This window comes from Canis lupus, chromosome 2, assembly GCF_003254725.2.
Source record: "Canis lupus dingo isolate Sandy chromosome 2, ASM325472v2, whole genome shotgun sequence".
Taxonomy (NCBI): domain Eukaryota; kingdom Metazoa; phylum Chordata; class Mammalia; order Carnivora; family Canidae; genus Canis; species Canis lupus.
This window is the reverse complement of record NC_064244.1, coordinates 34,180,181-34,204,458: the sequence shown is the minus strand read 5'-3', so window position 1 is coordinate 34,204,458 and position 24,278 is coordinate 34,180,181. Positions and strand designations below refer to the sequence as shown.

The 24,278-nt window shown below is 48.0% G+C and overlaps 1 protein-coding gene across 6 annotated transcripts; it reads right to left on the bottom strand.

Moving 5' to 3' along the window:
• Nucleotides 1-6,977: 6,977 nt before the first annotated feature.
• SLC4A9 (solute carrier family 4 member 9) lies at nt 6,978-21,085 on the bottom strand. 6 transcript variants are annotated; one of them, XM_025445461.3, is made up of 22 exons: nt 20,710-21,074; nt 20,222-20,382; nt 19,827-19,940; nt 19,372-19,427; nt 19,062-19,219; nt 18,715-18,802; nt 18,252-18,406; nt 17,950-18,066; nt 17,605-17,779; nt 17,328-17,461; nt 16,910-17,172; nt 15,964-16,022; nt 15,559-15,747; nt 15,316-15,429; nt 13,976-14,137; nt 13,652-13,830; nt 12,871-12,943; nt 11,179-11,247; nt 10,748-10,921; nt 9,988-10,140; nt 9,456-9,556; nt 6,978-8,176 (listed from the first exon to the last, which is right to left on the bottom strand). In XM_025445461.3, the coding sequence occupies exons 1-21, from the start codon at nt 20,925-20,927 to the stop codon at nt 9,503-9,505; spliced, it is 2,865 nt and encodes a 954-aa protein (XP_025301246.1). In that variant the 5' UTR covers nt 20,928-21,074; the 3' UTR covers nt 6,978-8,176; nt 9,456-9,502. The 6 variants fall into 6 exon arrangements, 5 of the variants coding, with proteins under 5 accessions (XP_025301246.1, XP_025301248.1, XP_025301247.1 ...); XM_025445463.3 differs by lacking the exon at nt 15,316-15,429 and having other exon boundaries at nt 20,710-21,076; XM_025445462.3 differs by lacking the exon at nt 19,827-19,940 and having other exon boundaries at nt 20,710-21,072.
• Nucleotides 21,086-24,278: the final 3,193 nt, after the last annotated feature.

Sequence of the window (24,278 nt, the reverse complement as noted above, 5' to 3'; positions counted from 1 at the left end):
CCAGCTCCACCTTTCACTTTCCCTCCTACCATCCATCCCCTCCCCTTGGCCTGAGCCCTGTCCTTCCTTAGGCTATTACTAAATCATTAGGGATTTAGTCAGTAGGAGGGGGAATTGAGGGGTAAGGCATTTTATGATGATTTGAGTCCTCTCTGTGTCAATGTGATCAAGCAAGTAGCTCTCTGTTTCTACATCTTTAAGATGAGACCTAGCTCTGTGATCCTATGGTTATTAATAAACAGAAGAACCAAGCACTCTGTTGTAAATGTATTCTCATTGAAAAGAGCAGAGGATCTGGGAAGGGAACACAGCTCTAGTTTGCATCATTGTGCATTATCCCCTTTGGGCATGGATATATTCACAGGAGATGAACAAACACAAGTTTCTGAAAACAACCTAGAGAAACCTCCCAAGACTGTGGTTCTTCCCTTGGGTTCACTTGGCTGTTAGGTTCCCAAAGTCAGTATTGGAGAATTCCCTCATTTCTTGCCCAGCAGTGGTAATTCCTTTGGTCTTGGAGGCCCCAGAGGTTTTCAACCTCCCTGTTATGACCCTGCTAATCAGATGACAGGCTCTGGCCTCTGCCAATTTTTTTATAAAGATTTTATTTATTTATTCATGAGAGACACACACACAGAGAGAGAGAGAGAGGCAGAGACACAGGCAGAGGGAGAAGCAGGCTCCACACAGGGAGGCCGATGTGGGACTCGATCCCAGGACTCCAGGATCACGCCCTGGGCCGAAGGCAGGCGCTAAACTGCTGAGCCACCCAGGGATGCCCACCAATTTTTTTTTTAAGATTTTATTTATTTATTCATGAGAGACACAGAGAGAGAGGCAGAGACGCAGACAGAGGCAGAACCAGACTTCCCACAAGGATCCCAGTATGGGACTCGATCCCAGATTCCAGGATCATGCCCTGAGCCAAAGGCAGACACTCAACAGCTGAGCCACCCAGGCGTCCCCCTACCAATGTTTTTATTTTTTTGATAGATTTATTGAAATATGATTCACAGACCACACAATTTACCCAAAGAGTACAATTCAGTGGCTTTCATTGTATTTGCAGAGTTCTACAACCATCATATCTGTTTTGGAATATTTTTGTCTGCACTTAAAAGAAATCCTATACTCCTTAGCCATTATCTCTCAACGTCCACCCACCCACCCCACCCCTGCCAGGTCCTCAAGCCTTTGGCAACCAATAGCCTATTTCTGTCTTTATAATTTGTCTATTCTGGATGGTTCACATAATGTAATATGTGGTCCTTTGTGATTAGTTTATTCCACCTAGAATGAGTTTTCACGGTTTATCAGTATTGTAGCATGTATCAGTGTTTCATTCCATTTTATTGCTGAATAATATTCCACTGTATAGATATAACACATTTTGTTGATCTATTTAGAACTTTGGGTTGTTGAGTCATCTGAGTTGTTTTCACCTTTTGACTATTGTGAATAATGCTGGTATGAACATTGGTGTAAAGTATCTGTTTGCTTCCCTGCTTTCAATTATTTTGGGCATATACTTAGGAGTGGGATTGCTGGATCAGATGATAATTCTATATTTAACTTTTTGAAGACTACAAACTGTTTTTAGGGTTGCTGCATCATTTTACATTCCCACCAGCAATGTGTGAGGGTTCCAACTTCTCTGCATCCTTACCAATACTTTTTTTTTTTTCTGGGTACAGGATACTTTATTGATATTACATGACAAGGTAGGGTTCCCCAAGCCCCTCCCCTTCCTCCGGGTCTAGGATGTAAATCAGAGGTCAGGAGGCTCTCAGTGTGTTGGGGGATTAAGTTGGGGCAGGGACTCCCCAGCAGCTGAGGGCCTCTCTCTTCCTCTTGTTCTTGCTGGGGCTGGTGGTCCACGAAGCTCTTACTCCTTGGAGGCCATGTGAACCATGAGGTCCACCACCCGGTTGCTGTAGCCGAATTCATTGTCATACCAGGAAATGAGCTTGACGAAGTGGTCATTTAGGGCAATGCCAGCCCCGGCGTCGAAGGTCGAAGAGTGGGTGTCACTGTTGAAGTCACAGGAGACAACCTGGTCCTCAGTGTAGCCCAGGATGCCCTTGAGGGGGCCCTCCGATGCCTGCTTCACTACCTTCTTGATGTCGTCATATTTGGCAGCTTTCTCCAAGTGGCAGGTCAGATCCACAACTGACACATTGGGGGTGGGGACACGGAAGGCCATGCCAGTGAGCTTCCTGTTCAGTTCAGGGATGACCTTGCCCACAGCCTTGGCGGCGCCAGTGGAAGCAGGGATGATGTTCTGGGCAGCCCCTCGGCGGTCTAGCCACAGCTTCCCAGAGGGGCAGTCCACGGTCTTCTGGGTGGCAGTGATGGCATGGACGGTGGTCATGAGGCCCTCCACGATGCCGAAGTGGTCATGGATGACTTTGGCTAGAGAAGCCAAGCAGTTGGTGGTGCAGGAGGCATTGCTGACAATCTTGAGGGAGTTGTCATACTTCTCGTGGTTCACACCCATCAGAAACATGGGGGCATCAGCAGAAGGAGCAGAGATGATGACCCTCTTGGCCCTGCCCTTCGGGTGAGCCCTAGCCTTCTCCATGGTGGGTGAAGACCCCAGTGGACTCCACAACATACTCAGCACCAGCATCACCCCATTTGATGTTGGCGGGATCTCGTTCCTGGAAGATGGAGATGGACTTCCCGTTGATGACAAGTTTCCCATTCTCAGCCTTGACTGTGCCGTGGAATTTGCCATGGGTAGAATCACACTGGAACATGTATACCATGTAGTTTAGATCAATGAACGAGTCATTGATGGTGACAATATCCACTTTGCCATAGTTAAAAGCAGCCCTGGTGACCAGGCGCCCAATACGGCCAAATCCGTTCACTCAGACCTTCACCATCGTGTCTCAGGGACGCAGCTGGCACTGCAGAAGATGCGGCTCTCTGTCGAATGGGGAGGAGCAGAGAGCCCTTACCAATACTTTTTATTTATAGCCATCCTAATGAGTGTGAATGGTATCTCACTGTGGTTTTGATTTGTGTTCTCTTGATGCCTAATGATGTTGAGCATCTTTTTGTGTACTTATTGTCCACTTAATGTATCTTCTTTATTATTTTTAAGTTCATTTATTTTTAAGTAATCTCTACACCCAACATCCACCGAACCGGGAATCATGCCCTGAACCAAAGGCAGATGTTCAACCGCTGAGCCACCCAGGTACCCCAGGGAGAGACAATCTTAAGCAGATTCCACTCTGAGCGTGGAGCTCCACTTGAGGCTTGATGCAAGGCTCCACATGGGACTTGATCTCATGACCCTGAAATCCTGATCCTGAAATCATGACCCGAGCTGAAATCAAGAGTTGGTTGCTTAACCGATTGAGTCACCCAGGCACCCTTCCTTCTTACTGAGTTGTAAGAGTTCTTCATATGTTCTAGATACAAGTCCCTTATCAAATATATGATTGTGTTTATTTTCTCCCATTCTTCAGGTTGTCTTTTCTCTTTCAAGTAACGCTGTTTGGAGGACAGAAGTTTTAAATTTTTGATGAGGTCTGGGATGCCTGGGTGGCTCAGCAGTTGAGGGCCTGCCTTCGGCCCAGGGTGTGATCCTGGAGTCCCGGATGAGTCCCTCATCGGGCTCCCTGCATGGAGCCTGCTTCTCCCTCTGCCTGTGTCTCTGCCTTTCTGTGTGTGTGTCTCATGAGTAAATAAGTAAAATCTTTTTTTAAAAAAGTCCAGGAACAAACATTATTAAATAAATAAATAAATAAATAAATAAATAAATAAATAAAATTTTGATGAGGTCTAATTTATTTTTTAAATTTGTTCCTTGTATTTTTGTATCATATCTAAGAAACTATTGTCAAGTCCAAGGTCATATAGGATTACCACCTTTTTTATTCTTATTTTTTTTTAAGATTTTATTTATTTATTCATGAGAGACCCAGAGAGAGAGGCAGAGGCACAGGCAGAGGGAGAAGCAGGCTCCCTACAGGGAACCTGATACAGGACTCGATCCCAGGACCCTGGGATCACAACCTGAGCCATAGGCAGACGCTCAACTACTGAGCCACCCACACATCCTACCACCTATTTTCTTCTAGGAAGAGATGGTTTGGCTCCTACATTTAGGTTTTTTATGCATTTTGAGTTACTTTTTGCATGTGATATGAGGTAGGGGGTCCAACTTCATTCTTTTCCATGAAGATAGCCAGTTTTCCCAGAACCATTTGTTGAAAAGACTATTCTTCACCATTGAATTATCTTGGCACTCTCATCAAAAAATCAATTGACTATAAGTGCGAATGTGTGCTCCCAGACTGTCAATCCTGTATATATTTTCGTATGCAAGTACCACACTGTCTTGATTATAGTAGCTTTGAAGCAAGTTTTGCAATCAGAGACTGAGTCCTACAACTTGTTCTTCATTTTCAAGATTGTTTTGGCTACTCTAGGTTGGCCCCTACTATTCTTACCCCAAGGGACAAGGCCTCATCCATACTGCCTCTTCCAAGGTGTTCATTATATAGCCTACCATACAGATCCTCATCTTTTCCAGCTTCACCTTGCAATATTCTCTTCACCTTGCAATATTCTCTCTGTCACTCTTCCACTGTAGCCATATGGGCCTTCTCAAACATTCCAAAGTTCTTCCTTGCCTGAGGGCCTTTGCACTGATAGTCTCTTGGCCAAAAATGCTTTCCATCCACCCCCTCTCCCCTATGCCCAAGGCTGACTTCTTGTCATTCAGGTCTCTACTCAAATGTTATCTTCTCAGAGAGGCAATTACTAACCCCTAACCTAGGGTATTCACCCACTAAACCTTCCCTCTTTGTTGCATTATGTTGTATTATTGCCCTTAATCACTGTCTGAAATAGTCTCATGTGTATATCATTTTATTTATTTGTTTGTTTGTTTGTTTATTTATTTATTTATTTATTTATTTATTTATTTTCAGTCTCCCCCTATTACAGTGGAAACTCTAGGAAAGCAGAGTTTTTCTCTTATTTCACATTGAATTCCTACACATAGGAATATAATAGACTACATTGCCTGGTATATAATAGATATTTAATACATATCTATTTATTGAATGAATGAATAAATTGGTCAGTCAAGCCCTGAATAGCCCCTATACTGGGATTCAGCATCAGTAAAAATAGTAAGGAGCAGTGAACTGACCCTCACACAAGGATTACTTTCCTTGTGCTCAATTTCTTCTCTCGTTTTCTACCAGTCAGCTTTTCCTCCCTTCTTTTGTTAAATGTTTTCCCCTAAATCCTCTTCCTAACATCTGCTGACATTAGAGAAGTAGATACAGACACATTCCTGCCTTCCCCAGTCTCTGCTCTGGATCACTCTTAGGAAAAATGACTAAAGATGTCTCTGACCATCGCATATGTGGACAAGTGCATACTCAGGTCCATTTTTGCAAAGACAAAAATCTAGAGTGTTGGGAAGCATGAGGCCCTTGAAGAGGGGGCAAAACACAGAACTGAGAAGATAAGAACCCAGGACCTCAGAGAAAATCAGAACCTCAGACCAACAGCCCAAGAGTTCACATTATGACAATCTTTGATTTTAATACCCACAGAAGTTTGAAAGCCATTGTCCCATAGCTACAGACTGGAGAAGAGAAGATTTACATTACTGATAGGGAGAGATTTTCCCTGGGGCTTGGGAGGCTCTAATAACCCTCTATACAGTCCTAGGTGTTTCATCTAAACATCTTAAAGAATGTTATAGGTATCAATTAACACTTATAGCACCCTAGAATCTGGGCTCTTGGCCTCATTTTACTGACAGAAAACTGAAGCCTGTGAGAACCCAGAAAGGCATGTTTCAGGCTCATACAGCCTGGCCTGAGCAAGTTAAGGGCTAAGTTTGAAGCCAGACCTGACCTCAGTCTTTCCCTCTTGACAGTGGTCCCCAGTTTGGGGACTATAGAGTGCTTAAATTCATGTGTATGTTTACCATGTCTTGGCTAAAGGCAGATAATAATTTATTTGGTCCTTTGTCACTCAGATCCCAGCTTAAAGGTCCCTTACTCAGAGAGGCCCTCCTGAACATCTACATCAAGCAAGAAGACTGGGAGAACCCAGTCCCTGCCCTTTTACCCTGTTTGAGTTTCTTCAGGGCACTTGTCATTATCTCGGATATTCTTAGCTTTTCTTTCTTTCTTTGTTAAAAAGTAAAAAAAAAGTATACTTTTTATACTATACTATAAAAAGTATAGTATAGTATACTATAATACTATATTATAGTATATAAACTATAATCCTTTAGTTTATATACTAAAGGATATACTAAAGTTTATTCTTTAGTATAAACTCCATGAAGTTAAAAACTATCTGACAGGATATTGTTGATATACACTAAGCATTTATTGAATGTTTAAATAAGACTAACTGAAGATGTTTTTAACAACGTGTAGATATGGGACGCCTGGGTGGCTCAGTAGTTGAGCGTCTGCCTTTGGCTCAGGTCGTGATCCTGGGGTCCTGGGATTGAGCCCAGCATCAGGTTCCCCGAGGGGAGCCTGCTTCCCCTTCTGCCTATGTCTCTGCCTCTCTTGTGTCTCTCTTGAATAAATAAATAAAATCTTAAAAAACAAAACAAACAAAACGTAGATGTTGTGGAAACAGGTAAAATATATAATTATCCAAGTTTAAATTATACTTTGGGTATATATTTCTCTCAATAGATACTTAGACTATAATTTTAGGAGCATTCTTTAAAGATTTGTTTATGTATTTGAGGCGGGCAGCACAAGTGGGGATCAGGGAGGGGCAGGGGGAGAAGGAGAGAGAATCTCCACCAAACACCCTGCTGAGCAAGGAGCCTGACCTGGAGCTGTATCTTACAACCCTGAGATTGGAACCTGAGCTGAAATCGAGTTACATGCTTAACCAACTGAGCCATCCAGGGGCTCTTAGGAGCCTTCTTTAAAACATTTTAAAAAGCCACTAGAATTCCCACTTCTGGGGCACCTGCCTGGCTCGATCAGTGGAGCATACAACTCTTGATTTTGGCATCGTGAGTTTGGGTCAAGATCACCTAAAAATAAAATGTAATAAAATAAAAAAGAATTTCCACTTCTTGCATTTTATAGATTAAAATTTCTGAACAACTTTCCTAATTAAAACGAAAATGTTAGATTAAGTATAATCTTTTTTTTTTTTTTTTTTTAGTTATTTATGATAGTCACACAGAGAGAGAAAGAGAGGCAGAGACACAGGCAGAGGGAGAAGCGGGCTCAATGCACCGGGAGCCTGATGTGGGACTCGATCCCGGGTCTCCAGGATCGCGCCCTGGGCCAAAGGCAGGCGCCAAACCCCTGCGCCACCCAGGGATCCCAGATTAAGTATAATTGTTAACTTTAGAATTCATAGACGAACTGACACACACAAGTGTTCTTTTTTTTACTCTTTAATTTCAGTCCTAGGTATGTGCTCTGAAGAAATTCTTGTACTTGCAGAAAACATTTTATGTACTCTTTTGTATATATGGTACCTTTTTCAGATTATAAGGTTGTTCATTCTGTGCAGATGACAAAAAGAATGAGGTAGATATGGGAAAAATGTTCAATGCATATCGAAGGACAAGCATGTTGTAGAATTTGACAGTATAGTCTCATTTTAATGAAAATATTAATGTATCCCTTGAAATAAATTTGAACAATATACACCAAAATTTGAACACTGAATATCACTGGTACAATTTTCATTTCAAAACTATATATATCTGTAGTGCTTTGCTATTTGGCACTAGTCTCATTTACTTTTGTGGTAAAAAAAAAAAGTAAAGATTATTTTCATATGGATAAAAAACTTTTAAATAGAGGAATAATTTTTCTGGAAGATTTTTTCCCCTTTTGCAAACTGAAAAGAGTTCCCTAAAGACTCCCAATTGTGAAAAAGAGAATTTGTGAGGACGGAAAGTCCTCAAATGGGAAGGGTTTCCGTGTCTTTTTAATGGGGTAGAGAGTGAATGGGGCCTGGTCAGTTCCCCAGGCTTACCAGCAAACCTGCTTATTTTCTACCACTCTCTATCCACTACTCAGGAGGGTAACGGAAATCTTGGCCAGCTGTCCTCTAGGCCTTCCCATCTCCTTCAGGTCAACTGAGAATCTGGCAGTTAAGCGAAAGGCCAACAATATCCCGATTTCTGAGTAACACCTGTGAACTGAGACAAGACATAGTGATGTCAGAACAAGTGCTCAAGGGCACAGTTGGGCAAAGAATAGTGCAAAGAACCATAGGGGATATGGCAAGCCCAGGAGATCTTGTTCTGGGGCAGCTGCTGAATTGCCCTCCAGAATGTTCTGTTGCAAATGGTGGGGCTTCTTGGGCTCTCGAGCTTGGAAAGGCATGGATAGAAGGGGGTTCTTGTGGACCAAAAGAGAATTCAAAAAAAAAAAAAAAAAAAAGAGAGAATTCAGCTTATCAAGGGGAAAAAATGTCAAGCTTTTGCACATGCTGCACCTCCTGCCTAGAAGATTTCCCTCCATCTTATACTGGCTAGTTTCTATTCATTTTCCAAATTTCAAGTTATGAACCATTTCCTGTTCTCCAACTCCCACCACCCCACTGTCACCACCCTGCAAGAAGGGCTTAGAGGCCTCTCTTCTCCCACAGTTGGTGCTTCCCTTAGCCAACACTATCCTATTCCAGCAACTGCCTGTTGGTCTTTCCCAGTGGAATTTATACTGATGAGATAGGTCAGGGACCATGATTATCTTACCACTGTATCTCTAGTAACTAGATACTCCTTAAGTATAGTACTCATAAAATGTTTTTATAAATGGACGAGGGATGCCTGGGTGGCTCAGCGGTTGAGCGGCTTCCTTTGGCTCAGGGCGAGATCCTGGGATCCGGAATCAAATCCCACATCGGGCTCCTTGCAGGGAACCTGCTTCTCCCTCTGCCTATGTCTCTGCCTCTCTCTCTCTCTTTGTCTCTCATGAATAAATAAATAAATAAATCTTTAAAAAAAAAGATAAATGGATGAATAAAAATGGAAAGAATGGCAAGGTGGGCAAGTGACAGAGAATCCCTCCACTTGTCTGGAGGGTGGTTCTCAGCAGCCCAGGGGAATGGCCTCCAGGGCAAAGGAAAGCAGCAGGGAGCATTATCCTCCCTTCTTCTCCTCCCCACTCCCTACCAGTCTTTAGTCATCATACCCAACCACCCCCCCCACCTGGGTCTCTACATCCATTTTGGTGTGAACTTGAGCTCCCTCTACTGGCCAGGCATTAGTGCCATAGGGAGCCAAGCCCAGGTACTCTCCTTTATTTCTTTCTTCCTCTGGAGATATCTTTCTATTCCCTCCCCTACTTTGGGGTTCATGAGAGACTGGAACATGAAGGGAAAACAGGGGTAGCCAGCACAATGGAGGTTTCCAAGTTTCTGAGCCCCCACCTCCCCACCCTCGACCCCAGGGACACTTCCCCTCACATCCTCACCTCATGCTCAGTTTCCTGAAGTCTCTATTCCCAAACTCCTACTTCAGCTAATTCACAGAGATATTGATTTCTGGAGCCTTTGGCTGATACATCAGCTCTGACTGCAGAAGAAAGATCGCAAGATGAGTTGGGAATAGACAGAGACAGGGCAGAGAGAAAGGGACCCAGAAAATGAAAGGATATGACCCACACTGAGACAGAGACCAGGTTGAAAAAGACCACCAAAAATATAATAATAATAATAATAATAATAATAATAATAATGAAAAGAAAAGAAAAAAGAAAAAGACCACCAGAGCTGTTCCCAGACCTTTCCACCCCCATGGATTTATAAACCGGGCCCCTGCTCTATAAAGAAAGATTTCTGTCACCCCTTCAGTGTACCCATATTGGTGAGGACCTAAAGGCAATGATGGTGTTGATCAGATCTTCAGACTTAATAGAAATATTAAACTGTAGGGCTAACTCCTGGACAAAAGGACTCTCCCCACCCCTGCCCCCTTCTCCTAAGAGGGTCCATCCTGGGGCTTACATGTTCACTATCACCACCAAGTGAATACTTTGGCTCCAGCCCTTTCTCGGGGATGCTCCTTTCCTTCTCTGGCATCAGCTCATCCAGCCAAAGGAGTTCCTGTGGTGAGAAGACCCTCTCCAGTGCCTTTCGGACCCCCACCAGGCCCAGCAACTGCAAGGATAGAAACAAAACCCAGGGTTGTCAGCAATAGCAACTGAAACATGAACAGCAGTGACACTTATTGAGCACTTCCTATGTACCCAGCATTGTGCATTGTTTCACTTAATGCTAATACGTTCCTACAGGGTAGATATAATTGTTCCCATTGTATAGAGAAAGTAACTGAAGCCTTGAGAGTTTAGAAACTTCCCAGAAGTCACACAGCTAGGATGTGGTAGTCAGATTGGTCCTACTAGAAAGCCCAGGGCTCTTAACTTCCTCAGGGAGTAAGAATAGGGCCAGAAACCATCTGTGTTATGGCCTCATTGAGTAACAGAAGTGCCAGTATTGCTTCTCCCAGTTTTCTTTTGGATTTTATATCCCTGTCTGTGGTTGGTCAGACCAAAGAGATTGGAAATGGGATTGAATCAGGTATCCTAGGATTAGCCTATCTGTGGGCAGCTCTCAGCCTTCTTTCTTTGTCCAAAGATTCCCAACCAGGTAGAGCCAGGGCAAGCGAGAAGGGGAGGGTCTTACTCCTGTGGAGGCTTTGCCCACCCTGCCAGACTCAGAGTCTCCCAGGACCCCTGGGACACTACCCAACCCTGCCCCAAGTCACCGTGAGGGGGAAGATGATGGCTGCAGGGGTAGACTTGATTATCCAAAGCAGACCCAGGCAGGCAAGCTGGATGGCTGTGAAGAGGTGGACCCTGCTCAGAGACACATGCCGTAAGAGCAGGAGGTCTGGCTGGTGTTTTGCTGGCATCAATAATAGCTGTACCCTCTTTGTGAACTAGGGGAACAAGAGGAGAAGAAAAGCAGGGTAGTCAGCCTACAGGGTGTCACTATTAGCTATCTAAGCCCAGCATAAGCAGGAGGTCAGAAGGTTCCCTTGGTGCCCCCTCTCCCCATTCAGAGCAGGGCAGCAGAGTCCCTGTGCCCAGGGGAGTCAGGAAAAGAGGATAGGGAAGGACTTGGCAATATAGGCAGGAAGTACCAGCAGGAAATAAGAGGAGGAGTGGGATTGTATGGTGCTTATAATGGGCTCACCTGGGTGCTGCTCATCGCTGCCACACCCATGTACAGGAAGATGCCATAGAGCACAGGCATTGGGATGAACTGTAGAAAGAAGTGGAGAGCTGGCAAAGGAGTTCACTTCTGCTCACTGCCCAGATGCCCCTCACCCTCCACTTAGGCTCCAACCCCAGGCTCCAGCATCTATATCTAAGCCTGCCCAGCTCTTTCTGTTCCTTTCCCACTTTGCATGCCTGATACTGAATCTTCCAGATAGTCAGATGAGGTAAATTCTATAATTGTCTCTATTTTACAAAAAGGGGGATTTTATTTCAGAGAGACTAAGTTAACTTCTCTGCTACTTGGCCTACTTCTCCAGTCTTACGTGTTAGGTTCTTCTCTGCTGTCTCTGTTCCTGCTATATGCCTTCCTATCCTTCCCTCAACATGCCCAAGTTTATTTTCACTTCCTTGCAAGGCCTTTGCTTTGCTATTTCACTCCACCCAAAATGTCCTTCCTTGACTTTCTTCTCACTACTCAGGCTTCTCACTACTCATCTCTTGACACCCTAGAAGGATGTGACCTTTCAATCTGAAGTAGACCCCTTGCACTCTTAATCACCTTATATATTTTTCATTAGAAGTAATCACTGTCTGAAATTATCCTATTTTATTAATTCTTTTTCATCTGTCTCCTCTCACCAGACTCCAAGCAGTGGATGGTCTCTCTCATTTTTTTCAGATTTTATTTATTTATTCATGAGAGAGAGAGAGAGAGAGAGGCAGAGGGAGAAGCAGGCTTCATGCAGAAGCCCAACGTGAGACTCAGTCCTGGGACTTGATCCCAAGACTCCAGGATCACGCCCTGGGAGGAAGGCAGGCGCTAAACTGCTGAGCCACCCAGAGATTCCCTCTTTTGATCGTTACTATATCCCCAGTCTTTGGAACGGTGCCTTGCATATGGTTTATGCTCTTCAGTACATCTCTGCTGAACAGGAGTCACCTAGTTAGTAAGCAGCTCATCTGGTCCATCTGGCTCTTTCAACTACTCCACTCTCACTCAGCTCCATGACCTTTCCTTCCCCAAACAACCTCCTCACCGGTGACTCTTGTATGCCATTCTCCATGCTCCTCGATTGCTTTGCTGCCTTGGCTTGTGGAAACTCTGTGATTACCTGTTACTTAATTTTTGTTCATGTGTGTATGTTGCTGATAGAGGCTTGGCCCTATATCTCTTTTCAGTACTCCTGCCCTCACCTTCTCCCAAGTGCCTAGCAGAGCCTTGAGCACGGTAGGTGTCCTATAAACATCTGGTGAGGGAGAAGTGAAGGGGTTTTGCCTCACGGTTTTTCTGGGACATGATGATCACACTCTTAGTCTAAGGTTGGGAGGCTGGAGCAATGATACCATATCACTTGGCCCCTAGGGGATGGTGGTGTGTCCACACCCTGCTCCACTGGGGAGAAAGCCCCCTGAGTAAGCGTTTGAGTTCTCAGATGAGATCCATCTTTTTTAAGCTACTTAACCTCTTCAACCTTCCGCTTCCTCATTTGTGAAGTACAGATGCCTCTCAGGGTTCATGTGAGGATCAAATGAGACTAAGTGGAGAAAACTGAACACAGCGCCTGGTGTGCAGTAAGTATTTAACCAGTGTCAGTTCTCACTTTATTTATTGTTATTATTACTGCCCTGCCCTGCCCTGCCCCTGATGCCAGCCTAACAAAGGTACCTTGAGTACAGGTGCCAGGAAGATGGAAGTTCCTGTAAGGATGAATACCACCAGGCCTGTTAGCCTCTGCTCCCTGTGCAGAGAGGGAAAAGTTAGCCAGGGTCTGGGAGAGCCCCCAAGGTGCTGGACCTGGAGATGTGGACCAGATACCACTATAGGGACCTGCAGGAGGGACGTGGAGGGATCCCCCAATAGTCACCTGGCAGGGAGGGGCCTTAGCATGGTGTGTGAAATTGGGGACAGAAATGGTCAGGGCACTTCAGTTTGGGTGTCCCAGGCCTCCCCATTAACTCAAGCTCATCATTGCTCTTTGTTTTTGTTGTTGTTGTTGTTGTTTGGGTTTTATTTTACACTCCCATAAAAATTTTTATTTCACAGTTTCAAAGTTGATTTCACATACTTTCCACAGATTGTGTTTCTAGTAGTTACAAACTTGTTTTTGTGATGGTAACTCTGTAACTTCAATGAGGTATTCCTACACTGAGCCCAGGGTTTATTAGGTGGCACCTCACCCTTGCTCAGCCCTGGCTGCCTCTTCCTTTACATCCATGAGGCTCCTCTCCAGGGCCCTCCCAATCCCATGGCCGAAGGACAATGGGGGAAGATCTGACACACCCATCTCAGTCCAGAACCCTCTCATTCACCCCACTGCAGTGCTCATGGAGCAGTGAGAGAACCCTCTGGGGCCACCAGCGTAGATTTTAAGCTGTCCAAAGCTTTCTATCCCACCATACCACCTTATGATCACCTCTTACTCTAGCCTCCTGAATTTTGGCCTCACCTGATCCCCAGGAAGCTGCAGGGCTCCCCCAGGGCACAGGTTCTTCTTTCTCTTCGAAGACTGTCCATGTGGGCCAGGGATATGACTGTGGCTGAGACATACCAGGGTAGCCCCAGCACTGATGTGAGGAGCATCAGCAAAGCCACGCAGAAGAGGTCCAGGTGGAAGCCAGCTCCCTTCTGCAGGTAGTGGTGGAGCTTTGAGGGTGAAACTAAACAAGACCTGGGCTCTCTATCCTCTGGAGTGGGAGAGGGAGGACTGCGTCCCATCCTGGAGTTTTTGTCTTTTGGTCTAGGGGCTAGGGTCTTACCTAGCAGGCCTTACCCGCAGTTTATATTCAGCACGGTTGAGGATAACCGCTGTGATCTGCTGGTCCATGAAGATGAGGATAGACAGCAGTAGGGCAGGTAGGGCTGCTGCCACACTCAGCCACCAGGGGTTGGTTCCAAAAGGTGACACCAGCCAGCCACGCCCAGGGAGTGTGGGCTGGAAGAGGGTATTCCATGGACAAGTTAGAAAGGGTCTGCCAAAAGTACCTCACCTGCACACCCCAGAGTTGGCATTCTTCCATAATTTTCCAACCCCTTACCCCCATCCCAAAACCCTAGATGACAGGTAGGAGCAGTATGTGTGCATGCACAGCTGGTTCAAAGCATCCCAGTGTCTTCAAAGTGGGCAGGAGGAGGAGGACCAGCCTGGGGATTGGGCTGGAGCCAGAGGTTCTGGACTTTGGTTCTCAGGGGCCCTCCCTCCTTGTAAGAAGAGGATATGGTGGGTGAGGCCTGCCTACTGGGGCAGAGCCCTCCTCCCTAGGCAACGCCTCCACCAACCAGGGTGGAGTGACTCAGGCTCAAACCTGCCTTGATCTGGGGCAGGGGCAGAGCTGGGTGTGTCTGCGTCTGCTTTGATTACAAGCGTCTATGTGGGGGAGGGGACCCCAGTTACTGTCTCAGATTCTGAGCCCCTGAGGCTACCCCAATTGGAGTTCCTGCTCTCCTGTCCTGAGGAAAGCTGGAAAGGAGGTCTCCAAATGCACAGGCAAAGCCTAGGTGCTAAGTTAGTGCTAAGCCTTGTCCTGTGCACTGTCATGCCCTTGGGAGGGAGCTCTAGCTTTACCAGATCAGAGCTGGCAACTGGGGGTGCAAAAAGAGTGGAGAATAGTGGAGTGGGTAGGGCCAACCTCGGACAATAAGAAGCAACATTTATTAAGGTCTTAGTGTGTACCAGTCCTGCACTGTGATAAAATGCTCTACACTCATCTTCTGTGAAACTCAGGACAATTTATAGCGTAGGAGCCATTGTTCTTTATTATTTCCATTTTATAGATGCATGAATTGAGGCTCATTGATGAGAGATGTGGGTTAACTTGCTTAAGGTCGTACAGCTAGGAAGTGGCAAAACAGGATCTCAAACCCAGGGCTGGCTGAGCAGAATCCATCCTGTTAACCCCTAATTTATAATAATAGCTATCATGTATTCTGTACCACTGTGTCAGCAGCAGTGCCTCATGAATCCTCACAATAACTCTGTGAGGTCATTATTATTACTCTTTCTGTTTTATAAGCGAGGAAATGGAAGCTCAGAGGAAGAGAAGCATGGGATCTACGCATCTTCCTCCTCCAAGGTCCGTGCTCTCCCCTCTGTCCTATACTCCCAGCTCTCACCTTAAACTCACTGGGCACAGTGAGCTTTGGCGTGGCCAGACCCAGGAAGGAATCAAGGCCGCAGCCCAGCAGCATGGCCAGGACTGAGGAGAAGTCACCGAGCACTTTGCGTACCTGGCCATACAGTGGACACTCAAGTCAGATGCAGCCCACCAGCCCCCTCCTTCTTCACACTTTCCCTTTTACACACAGGGCCTGAGGCCAAGAGCCAGTACTTTCCCACAGAAAGAGAGTAACACTCACCACAGAGGGGAAGAAGCGGCTTGTCTTTACATGCTTGAGGGCCGTGGCTAAGAGGAAGGAGGTAAGGAAGAGGAGGAGGGAGAAGAAGGCGATGTCTGGGACTGTATGACAGTTGGGGCCACGAGGGTGGCCTCCCCGCCGGGCACACTCAATTGGGGGCAGCAAGGAGGCATTGACCAGGCCTAGGTCCTATATGGAAAGGGTGGTCAGGGATGGGTTAACATTGACTGACACACACTGAGACAGCAAGGACTCAGAATAAGAAGTCTCCAGCCATAGCACATGTCTGGGCCTCTGTGACCTAGGAGGGTTTCCCTAGCCTATGAGGTGGGAAAAGCCAGGAACCACTGACTTCTTTGGCTTCTAGCCTTTCTTTCCCAGGCCCTCCCAGGAACAGGGCCTCACCATGCTTGAGATGTCATCTCTGTCTTTGGGTTCTGTCCTTGTCCACTGAGACTCATTTCCTGGGAAGCAGAGAACAATTTGGGTATATGCCCCTCTCCTGGGAACCTTTTCCAATCCCTTGGGAGCCTAATCTCATCGGTCCAAGTGAACCAGAGAGTTCTCAGTTCTGACTCATCTGTCTGCTGACTCCAACTGCTTCCAAGTTTGTGCTCCTCAGTACACTGCCTGGTGCCCTCAAATTCCTTACCTATTGGTATCCCTGGTGCCCAGCACAGGACTGGCCAGAGCAGATGCCTAGCCAATGTTTGCTTAATGAATAAGCACACCAATCTCTGGGTTTCTACCAGGACCAGAACTGGTTTTGTTCATGCCCAGCAGAGTCTGGCACTCTTGAGAGGACATTTCTTCCCCATTCCTGCTGCTTCCTTCCACGTGGAGGTATTTGTGCGAGTATAATATGCTGAGCAGCTCTCCCCCTGAGTCAGTCACTCAGACTAGTGGAAAAGCAGCATTTTATTTGATTGGTGAGTTTGAGAGAAGAAGCTGGGCATGCCTCTCCCTGTCCCTTCATCTCCCCCACTCTTGGGAGTAAGCTGCCTGTGCTGTGCATGCAGTTAGTTCTGCTCTTCTGGGGCAAGACATTCCCATTCAGTGCAGCCATGACTGGGTGGGTAAACCTCTCTAGTTTTGGTTTCATTGTTAAGAAGCCCATTCCCCAATATGATATGAGCACATTCTCCGATCAGCATTGTCAGAAATAAAGACAATATTGGGCCTGCTCTCTTACTTCTCAGTTGATTCAAAACCAGAGTGGGGAAGAGTGCTGCTGGCTATTGGGTGAGTATTCAGGATTTTGCTGACACTAATAAGGGGGTCAGCAAGGGGACAACCCTCCCCCTCATGTGTCCTTTTCCATCTCACCAAGCTCCCTGTTTCCCTCACCCACCTCCTGGGTCTGGATACTGGCAAAAGCAGCCGTAGGCAGGGGAGCCAGGGCTCTGGATGGGATAGGCACTGGTCAGGCTCAGCATTTTGCCCACAGCATCATAGATGAAGATGAGGCTGATGAGGGCACAGAAGCCTTCTTCGGTGAAGCGGGTAAAGTAGCGGACCAGCACACTGGCCTCCGTGGCCACCAGTGCTAGGCAAAATGTGGCCACCCAGATGCCCACCCATAGGCGGAAGGGCAGGTAGTCCAGGCTGTAATCTCTGAGGGAGGTGGTGAGAAAGACAGGACTTGGCAGAGCTGTTCTGCTCTCCACTTATCCTCAGTTAGGTGCCCCTGGAGATAGTTTCCACCCTCCCCTCTTGACGCAGCCAGGACCAGGCCGAGAGTGCAGCTAGTGAGGGGTCTGGTGACCTACCTACTGAAGGAGAAAAGCAGGCGCTCAAAGACCAGCACTGGCCCCGTGCTGCTGAGGATGGTGAGGGGCTGGCCAGCCATCAGGCAGAAGGTGGCTCCAGCTGCTGCAGTGCCCAGGAAACTTTCCAGCACGCCCTAGAAGTCGGCAAGGAACCCTGTCAGCACAGAACACTGGGGTCCTCGGCACAGCAACCCAAGCTTCCACGGCAGCCCACCCCCTGTCCCAGGGAAGCATAAAGGGCATGGCTGGCAGTGTCCCCTCACACCTCCCCACTCACCTGAGCACCACTGGTAGCTTCCCCCAGCAGACCCCCAAATGTGATGGCATTAGTGACTGTGGCCAAGTAAATGCAGAGCACAGCTGACAGGCATTGGGGGTGTAGCGCATCCAAGAAGTCGCTAGGGTACCATGAAGCCTTCCGGCGCACATCCTGGAGGAGGCCCCCAAACAGCCTCCCACCCGTGGTTTGTCAGTGATCCAGGTGTCCACACCCCACACCCCTATCCCTGCTACTTCCCCTGGGACTGGGTGAGCCCCTCCACAGGAAGCATAATCTCTGTGCCCTGTGACCCCTCTCCCCTCCCCATACCCTCCCCCTAGCTCTCACCCCAGCTCACCTCACCTGCCTGTCCGCTGTAACTCTGGGCTGGGTGTACGTAGCCAGTGGCCGTGCCTGTCCTCAGCCAGGGCCCCAGGTGGGGCAGGAGGGCCCTTGACCTCCCTAAGTTGTGAGAAGAGCCTGAAGAGAAGGGGAACACAGGTTGCCTGAAGTTCTCCAACCAGAACACGACTGCCCCCTGGTGGCTACTCGTGTCTCTGCCAGCAAGCTATGAATCCAAAGATCAGTTTCTATCCCTTTCCTGGGATTCCCCCTACCCTCCTCAACAGTGGGACTGGACCCAAGGCCTGTGAAAGTCCATATACCTTTTGTGCTGGGAGGGTAGACATTTAGGTGGGGCGATCCGGGTTGTCGGGTCCCACAGACCTGGAGGGAGCACTGTCACCTCCTCTAGGAAGGCATCCAAGGCTGCCAGAAGGTCGTGAAGGTTGCTGGCCCGACGAACTGTCCACTGGAATTGCTAGCGGTAGGAGCACATGGGGGAAGGAAATGCAGATCTGGATCTTTACATACATTTTCACAGTCTCAAAGCTAGACACGAGTCAGGTAGGCAGAGAAGTCATTCAAGCATTCATGAATGCATACATGCAGTGAGTATCTATTGGGTGCCTACTCTGTGCCAGCACTGTGCTAGATAAGGGGGCTCCAACCTCATGCTTACAGACACAAAGCCACGCTCTGCCTCATTGCTGTATTCAGTCACACATCTAGAGTCCACACATGCACACTCATGTGCACGTGCACACACACACACCCTGCCCAGCTCACCGAGTCACTGAGGAGGACAGCCATTGCCCGGCCTATCTCGTGGTAGCCCTTTCCCACTGTGGAGGGACCAAGGAGGAGGCAGAAAAATCTGAGGAAGGAACCAGGCCCCACAAAAATCAGAGGCTACTATCCCCTAAGGCAGCCCTGATCTCCAACCTCCCTACCAGCCCCCATATGTACACTCATGTGCACACCTGCTTTGCAGCTCTGACCACTACCCTTCCCCAGACCCCCAAGCATGTTCCTACACTCACCCTCAAAAGAACTAGACCAGAGACCTCCCAATCCCCTCCCCAGTAAAGAGCCTTCTTCTGGTCTCCAGGACCCCCAACTCTCAGCAGCCTCACCTGCTGGGAAGGGGAACCTCCATGAGGGGTCCCAGCACCACTGGGTCCCGCAGTCGCACAAAGGCTCCCAGGGGCTGCACCAGGAAGCCCAGCTCTCCTGCCAGCACAGCTGCTGCTTCAGCTCCTGGAGGCAGCTTCTGTCTCAGAGGGTTTTGACGCTGGAGAGGGGTTTGAGGAGATACAAAGGATGAGAGGTTATTTAAGGAGGTGGATGTTGGCAAGATACTGATTGATACTGAGGCCATTGGAGGGTGAACCTCTGTTAATCCCCGACTCCTCTCCCAGGCTTGTCCAAGGAAGGGCCACAAACCTGTTCCTTCAGCAGGGCTTCCTCATTGTAAGAAGCCTCTCTTGGATGAGCAGATCCTTCAAAACAGGATTAGGCAGTGACTAAGAACATGGGCTTTAGGGGTAGATCCACAAGGGCTCCCTGACCAGCTTTACCTCTGACAAATTGGAGCTTCCCCTCTCTGAGCCTCAGTTTTCTTATCACTAAAATGGGGCTATTGTGGTACTACCTCACAGGATGGTTGTGAAGATTAAATGAGATACTACATGTAAAGCTCCTGGCACACTGCCTACCAGAACATCCCTTCCCAGAACTCTGGCCCCTCCATCATTCCTCCTCACCGTGACCTCCACTTCTTACCATGAGGCCTGGATGGAGGTATGAGCCAAGGCTAGGCTGGTCTTGGCCCAGGGAGGGGGCGGGGGGACACTCTCACCCAGGGCTTTTGGTCCTGGGCCCAGGGATGGGCCTCTCACCCTGGCAGGGCCTGGTGCCTGTGGGCTGGATGAGGTGCTGGGGTCTCTGCAGCAGCAAGGCCTGCAGTTGCCCTCTCAGCTCTGGGCTCAGCGACTCTACTCTGGTCACCTGTTCTGAAGAACAGAGGTGGGGCTCCAACCCTTTCCTGAGAGCTCCCTGCCCCAAACTCTTCCCCTTTCCCCTGCCCAGGTCCCTTTCCCTTCTGGGGGTCTCAGGGAACTTGCTCCTCCACTCTATTCTTCCATCTCTCCCCTCCTGCCCCATGGTGACAGGGAAGGATAATCCCTGGGGGGTGGGGGTGGGGTGAGCTCTGGAAAGTTCTAAGATTTTGGAGGGAAGTCCTGGGGAAATGGCATGACTGCCCAGGCCCTCCCTGCCAAGGCTCCCAGCATACCCACGAGCTCCAGGAAGCTCTGAGCTGGACAGTCCAGCAGCACAAGGCCCTCGGCCAATAGGCTGTGGAGCTTCTGAAGGCTGGACAGTGCCAGGGTGGGCACGTGAGGGACACTCCACCGGCCCGCACCCACCTCCACCTTCTCCTCAAACAGCACCCACCTGCGGTGAAGAGGAGTAAACTATGTTATTGAGGTCATCCTTCCCAGGTCTAGGAGTGGGGACACAGTAGAGCCAAGGAAGCTAGGGCAATGGGGGAGTCCTGGGCCCAGTGGTGCAAAGTATGCCCCTTCCTGGGCATTCACCCCTCGACTGGGGGGCTTGGGGAACTCAGAAGTAAAGTACATAGAAAGCTGAGCATCATGGATAGTGAGGGCCTGAATTGGAGAACGCAGAGAGGAATTCCTGATTGCCTCATACACAAGCATGGAAGAGTCCCCAGCTGGGGAAAGGGAAAGACCACATAAAAAGGCTCTGGGTCCCACTCACCTGCCTGTCTCTCTCCACTCCAGTGCCTGGGGCCAGCCCAGAAGCTCATTCAGCTGGATGAAAAGCAGCGGGTCCTTGGATACCCCCAGGTCCCCTCTCTTGGTGTTCAAGGGGCCATCAGGGCTGGGGCCAGAGCCAGGGCTACTGTCCAACTCTCCTGTGGGCACATTTTTACAAGCACTGGAGACTTCAAACTCCTCCTGGCCTGGTAGCTTCATCTTGGGGAGGCTTGTACAGAGACTCTGGGGACTGGTACAGTTTTGAGTTCAGGGGCCTTCCGCTGGCTGCATTTATAATGCACTACCCCATGCAGCACAACACAGAGCAAGGCCTGCTGACTCCAGAGCCAACCAGGTCATTCCCTTTTCTGCTTGCTTTCTCCAGCCCTTGCTGCCTGAGAGTGTTTGTAAGGCTAACCTGATCTTTCCCAGGCTCTCCAGAAATGCCCAACCTGGGGCAGAAATGTTGTGTGTTTTTTCTGTGGGATCAGGTCTGACCCCACTGTGTTTTGTGTAAATTAATGGGAGTAAGTCACTAACGTGGGTCTGAGGACTAAGACCCTCAGATAATCCTGCCCCCTACTCTGTATCAAATACAAACACCAACCCTCTAGGACTGTTTGGGGTGTCACCATCACACCCTAAGGTACTCGTTTGGATAAACAGAGACCTGATAAGTAACTGGGTCTGCGGAAGCCAGACTACATAGTAAGGGGAGACAACAGGCCTAGTCTCAGCCCGTTTAACGGGCTAAGGAGGCATGCCAAGGAGAACACAGTGCCTGAGGCTTAAATTCCTTTTGTCAGACTACACCTGGAAACTTTCCATTTAGCTCCTGCCCCTGGGTTCTGTCCTTCTAACTCGGCCTGGCATTGAGGGTAGAGGAGTCCATGAGAGTGTGTATGTGAAGGAGGTCCTACAGCCAAAAGAGCAAAGGAGAATGTGGTCTATTAGCAAGTCCTGTTGGCTCTACTTTCAAAGTAAACCCAGTATCCAACCACATCTTCCGGCTTCCCACACTTCTACCCAGTTCCAAGCCACCATCCTGCCTCACCTGAATTATTTCAATAGCTTTTTAATCTCTTGCAATAATCTTCCTGCTTCCACTCTTCCTTGCCCCAAATTCTTAATCTACACAGCAGCCTCAGGGATCCTTTTAAAAGGTAATCAAGCTGCATTACTCTTCTCAAAACTCACCCAATATATTCCCATTACTCTTAGAAGAAAAATCAAACTCTGTCATGACCTACAAGATCTACAAGATCTACAGTCTGGCCCTAGTCTACGTCCCCAGCCACATTTCCTACCATTCTCTTTGGCTCACTCCTTTCCAGCGGTGAAGGTCTTTGTTATGCAAAGCCTGTTCCTGCCTGGGGGGTCTTCGCAGCAGCTCTTCGCTCAGCTTGGAAAGCTTTTCCCTGAGATCATCACCTGACTGGATCCTTGAACCTAAGTGTATTATTATTATTATTATTATTAATTATTATTATTATTATATCTAAGTGTCATCTGAGACGTTACCTGCTCAAGGAGATCTTCCCCCCGCCCCCCACCCAGCCCTGTGTCTCCATCACATTTCTCTGTTTTATTTTCTTCCCAGCAGTTATCACTATTACTATCTGCCTCATTTATTTGTTTGTCATTTATTGCCTGCCCCGCCACACACGCACTCTGGAATGTACCGTTCACGGAGCAGGTGTTTTACCTGTCTTCTTCATGGCTGTCCCTAGCACACCTAGTTGCCCTCAAAAATACTTGTTCAAAGACGCATAGGAGGGGAGGGGCTGGGAAATAAATGCGCTTCTCCCGAAGGTCACACGAGGGCGCTGCTCCCCGCGGACAGGATTGCTTGGTCTACCCACCAGTGGCCCGCCAGGGCGCAGAGGTGTTAAGGGAGCAGGAAGGGGTCCTTAATCTTCCAACCTTTCCTGGATTGGCCCAGTGGGATGGGATGGGGGGCGGGGAGGCGCAACAAGGATGGAGAGAGAGGGCTAATCGTGCTCTCTTGAACGTGGATCAAACCCTCCACTAGATACGTAGGACCCGTCTCTTCCCTGGGAAGTGGGACTTGGGCTAATCCTCCCCACCAACTCCACGTCTGAACTTGGAGCAATTTGCCCCAAGTCCAAGGAGGTCCCAGGATAAGAATGAAAGGAGTGAGTCACTATATTACCACTTGAGGATGAGGTGCTGAGTCCAAGGGGGGTGTTGGTTTCAGCCCCAGGAGGAATCCTTGTCCTGGAATCCCTGTGACCACCCACTTCAAGAATGTGCCCCAACCTCAGGGCAAGTGACTCAAAAAAGCCTGAGGGGGACAGGAACAGGCACTTGGCATGAATACCCGTTCTCACACACACATCCTCCCTTCCCACTCCCACTCCTGCCAAAGTTCAGAGGGTCCTCCCTTTCTCTCTGTGGCCCCAGCTACCCTGCCTTCCAAGGATGCCTGCAGTAAAGGACCACCATGCCTCCAATCTCCCCAGGCTCCACTGCTACCTCTTGGGTCCTGGGTGCCCTGAGCTGTGTAGGTTGGTGAGGGGTGTGAGTGAGGACTCACAGGTTTGTCTGTGGGCACCAGTGGTCTCCCAGGCGGCTCAGGGAAGGAAGGCTATATGGGCGAGCAGCGTTGGGTGTAGGCACTGGAAAATACCCTGACACAGGAATCCAAAAATTGAGTTCTCATCCCAGCTCAGTCATACATTTATTAGGTGTTCTTGACCAAAGTCCTCCCTTTTCTGAGCCTGTTTTCTTTGTATAAACCGAAACAGTTTGGGTAGATGATTTCCATGGTTCAAAGCATACCTTTACGCAACACTCTGAGCTGAACCCTGAGTAGAAGGGAGTGGTGTCATGAACAGACTGTCTTGGTGTAAATCCAGGCTTGGTTACTTTCTAACAAGTGGAAAAGAGGTTTATCTTTGCAGAACCTGAGTTTTCTTACAAGCAAAATGTAAAAAAAATACCCACACCATAGTCTTTATTAAATGACACAATGCATGCAAATTAAGCCTACCACATAGTATACACATTATGGAGGCTGTTATTACTATATAACTGAAAATTGTCATACAGTGGGGAAAAATAAAATATATATTGGAACACTAATTGTATCCAACTCTGTGCTAGGCCCATTATCTCACATAATCCTTGCAACAAGCTTTAAACTTTTTTTTTTTTTTTTTTTTTTTTTACTTTTTGGGGCACCTGGCTGACACAGTTGGCCAAGTGACTGGCTCGTGAGATTGAGCCCCAAGTCGAACTCTGTGCTCATCATGGAGTCTGCTTAAGACTGTCTCTCTTGGGCCCCTGGGTGGCTCAGGTCGTGACCCCAGAGTTCTGGGATCAAGTCCCATATCAGGCTCCTTGCGGGGAGCCTGCTTCTCTCTCTACCTATGTCTCTGCCTCTCTCTGTATCTCTCATGAATAAATAAAATTGAAAAAAAAAGACTCTCTCTCCCTCTGCCCCTCCCCCTCAAATAAATCTTTAAAAATAAAACTTTAATTTTTGAGAGCCTAATTATAGAAGAAGAAACAATGAAGTTGCAAAAAAGATACAGAGAGGTTTCCAGC

Excerpts from the sequence above, each read along its gene's own strand:
- SLC4A9 (XM_025445461.3), bottom strand. The coding sequence starts at position 20,927 with ATGAAGCTACCAGGCCAGGAGGAGTTTGAAGTCTCCAGTGCTTGTAAA. Across the intron at positions 19,941-20,221 it reads GAGCTTCCTGGAGCTCGTGG|AACAGGTGACCAGAGTAGAG; the intron begins GTATGCTGGGAG and ends TCTGTTCTTCAG. Across the intron at positions 10,141-10,747 it reads CCATCATCTTCCCCCTCACG|TTGCTGGGCCTGGTGGGGGT; the intron begins GTGACTTGGGGC and ends CTATCCTTGCAG.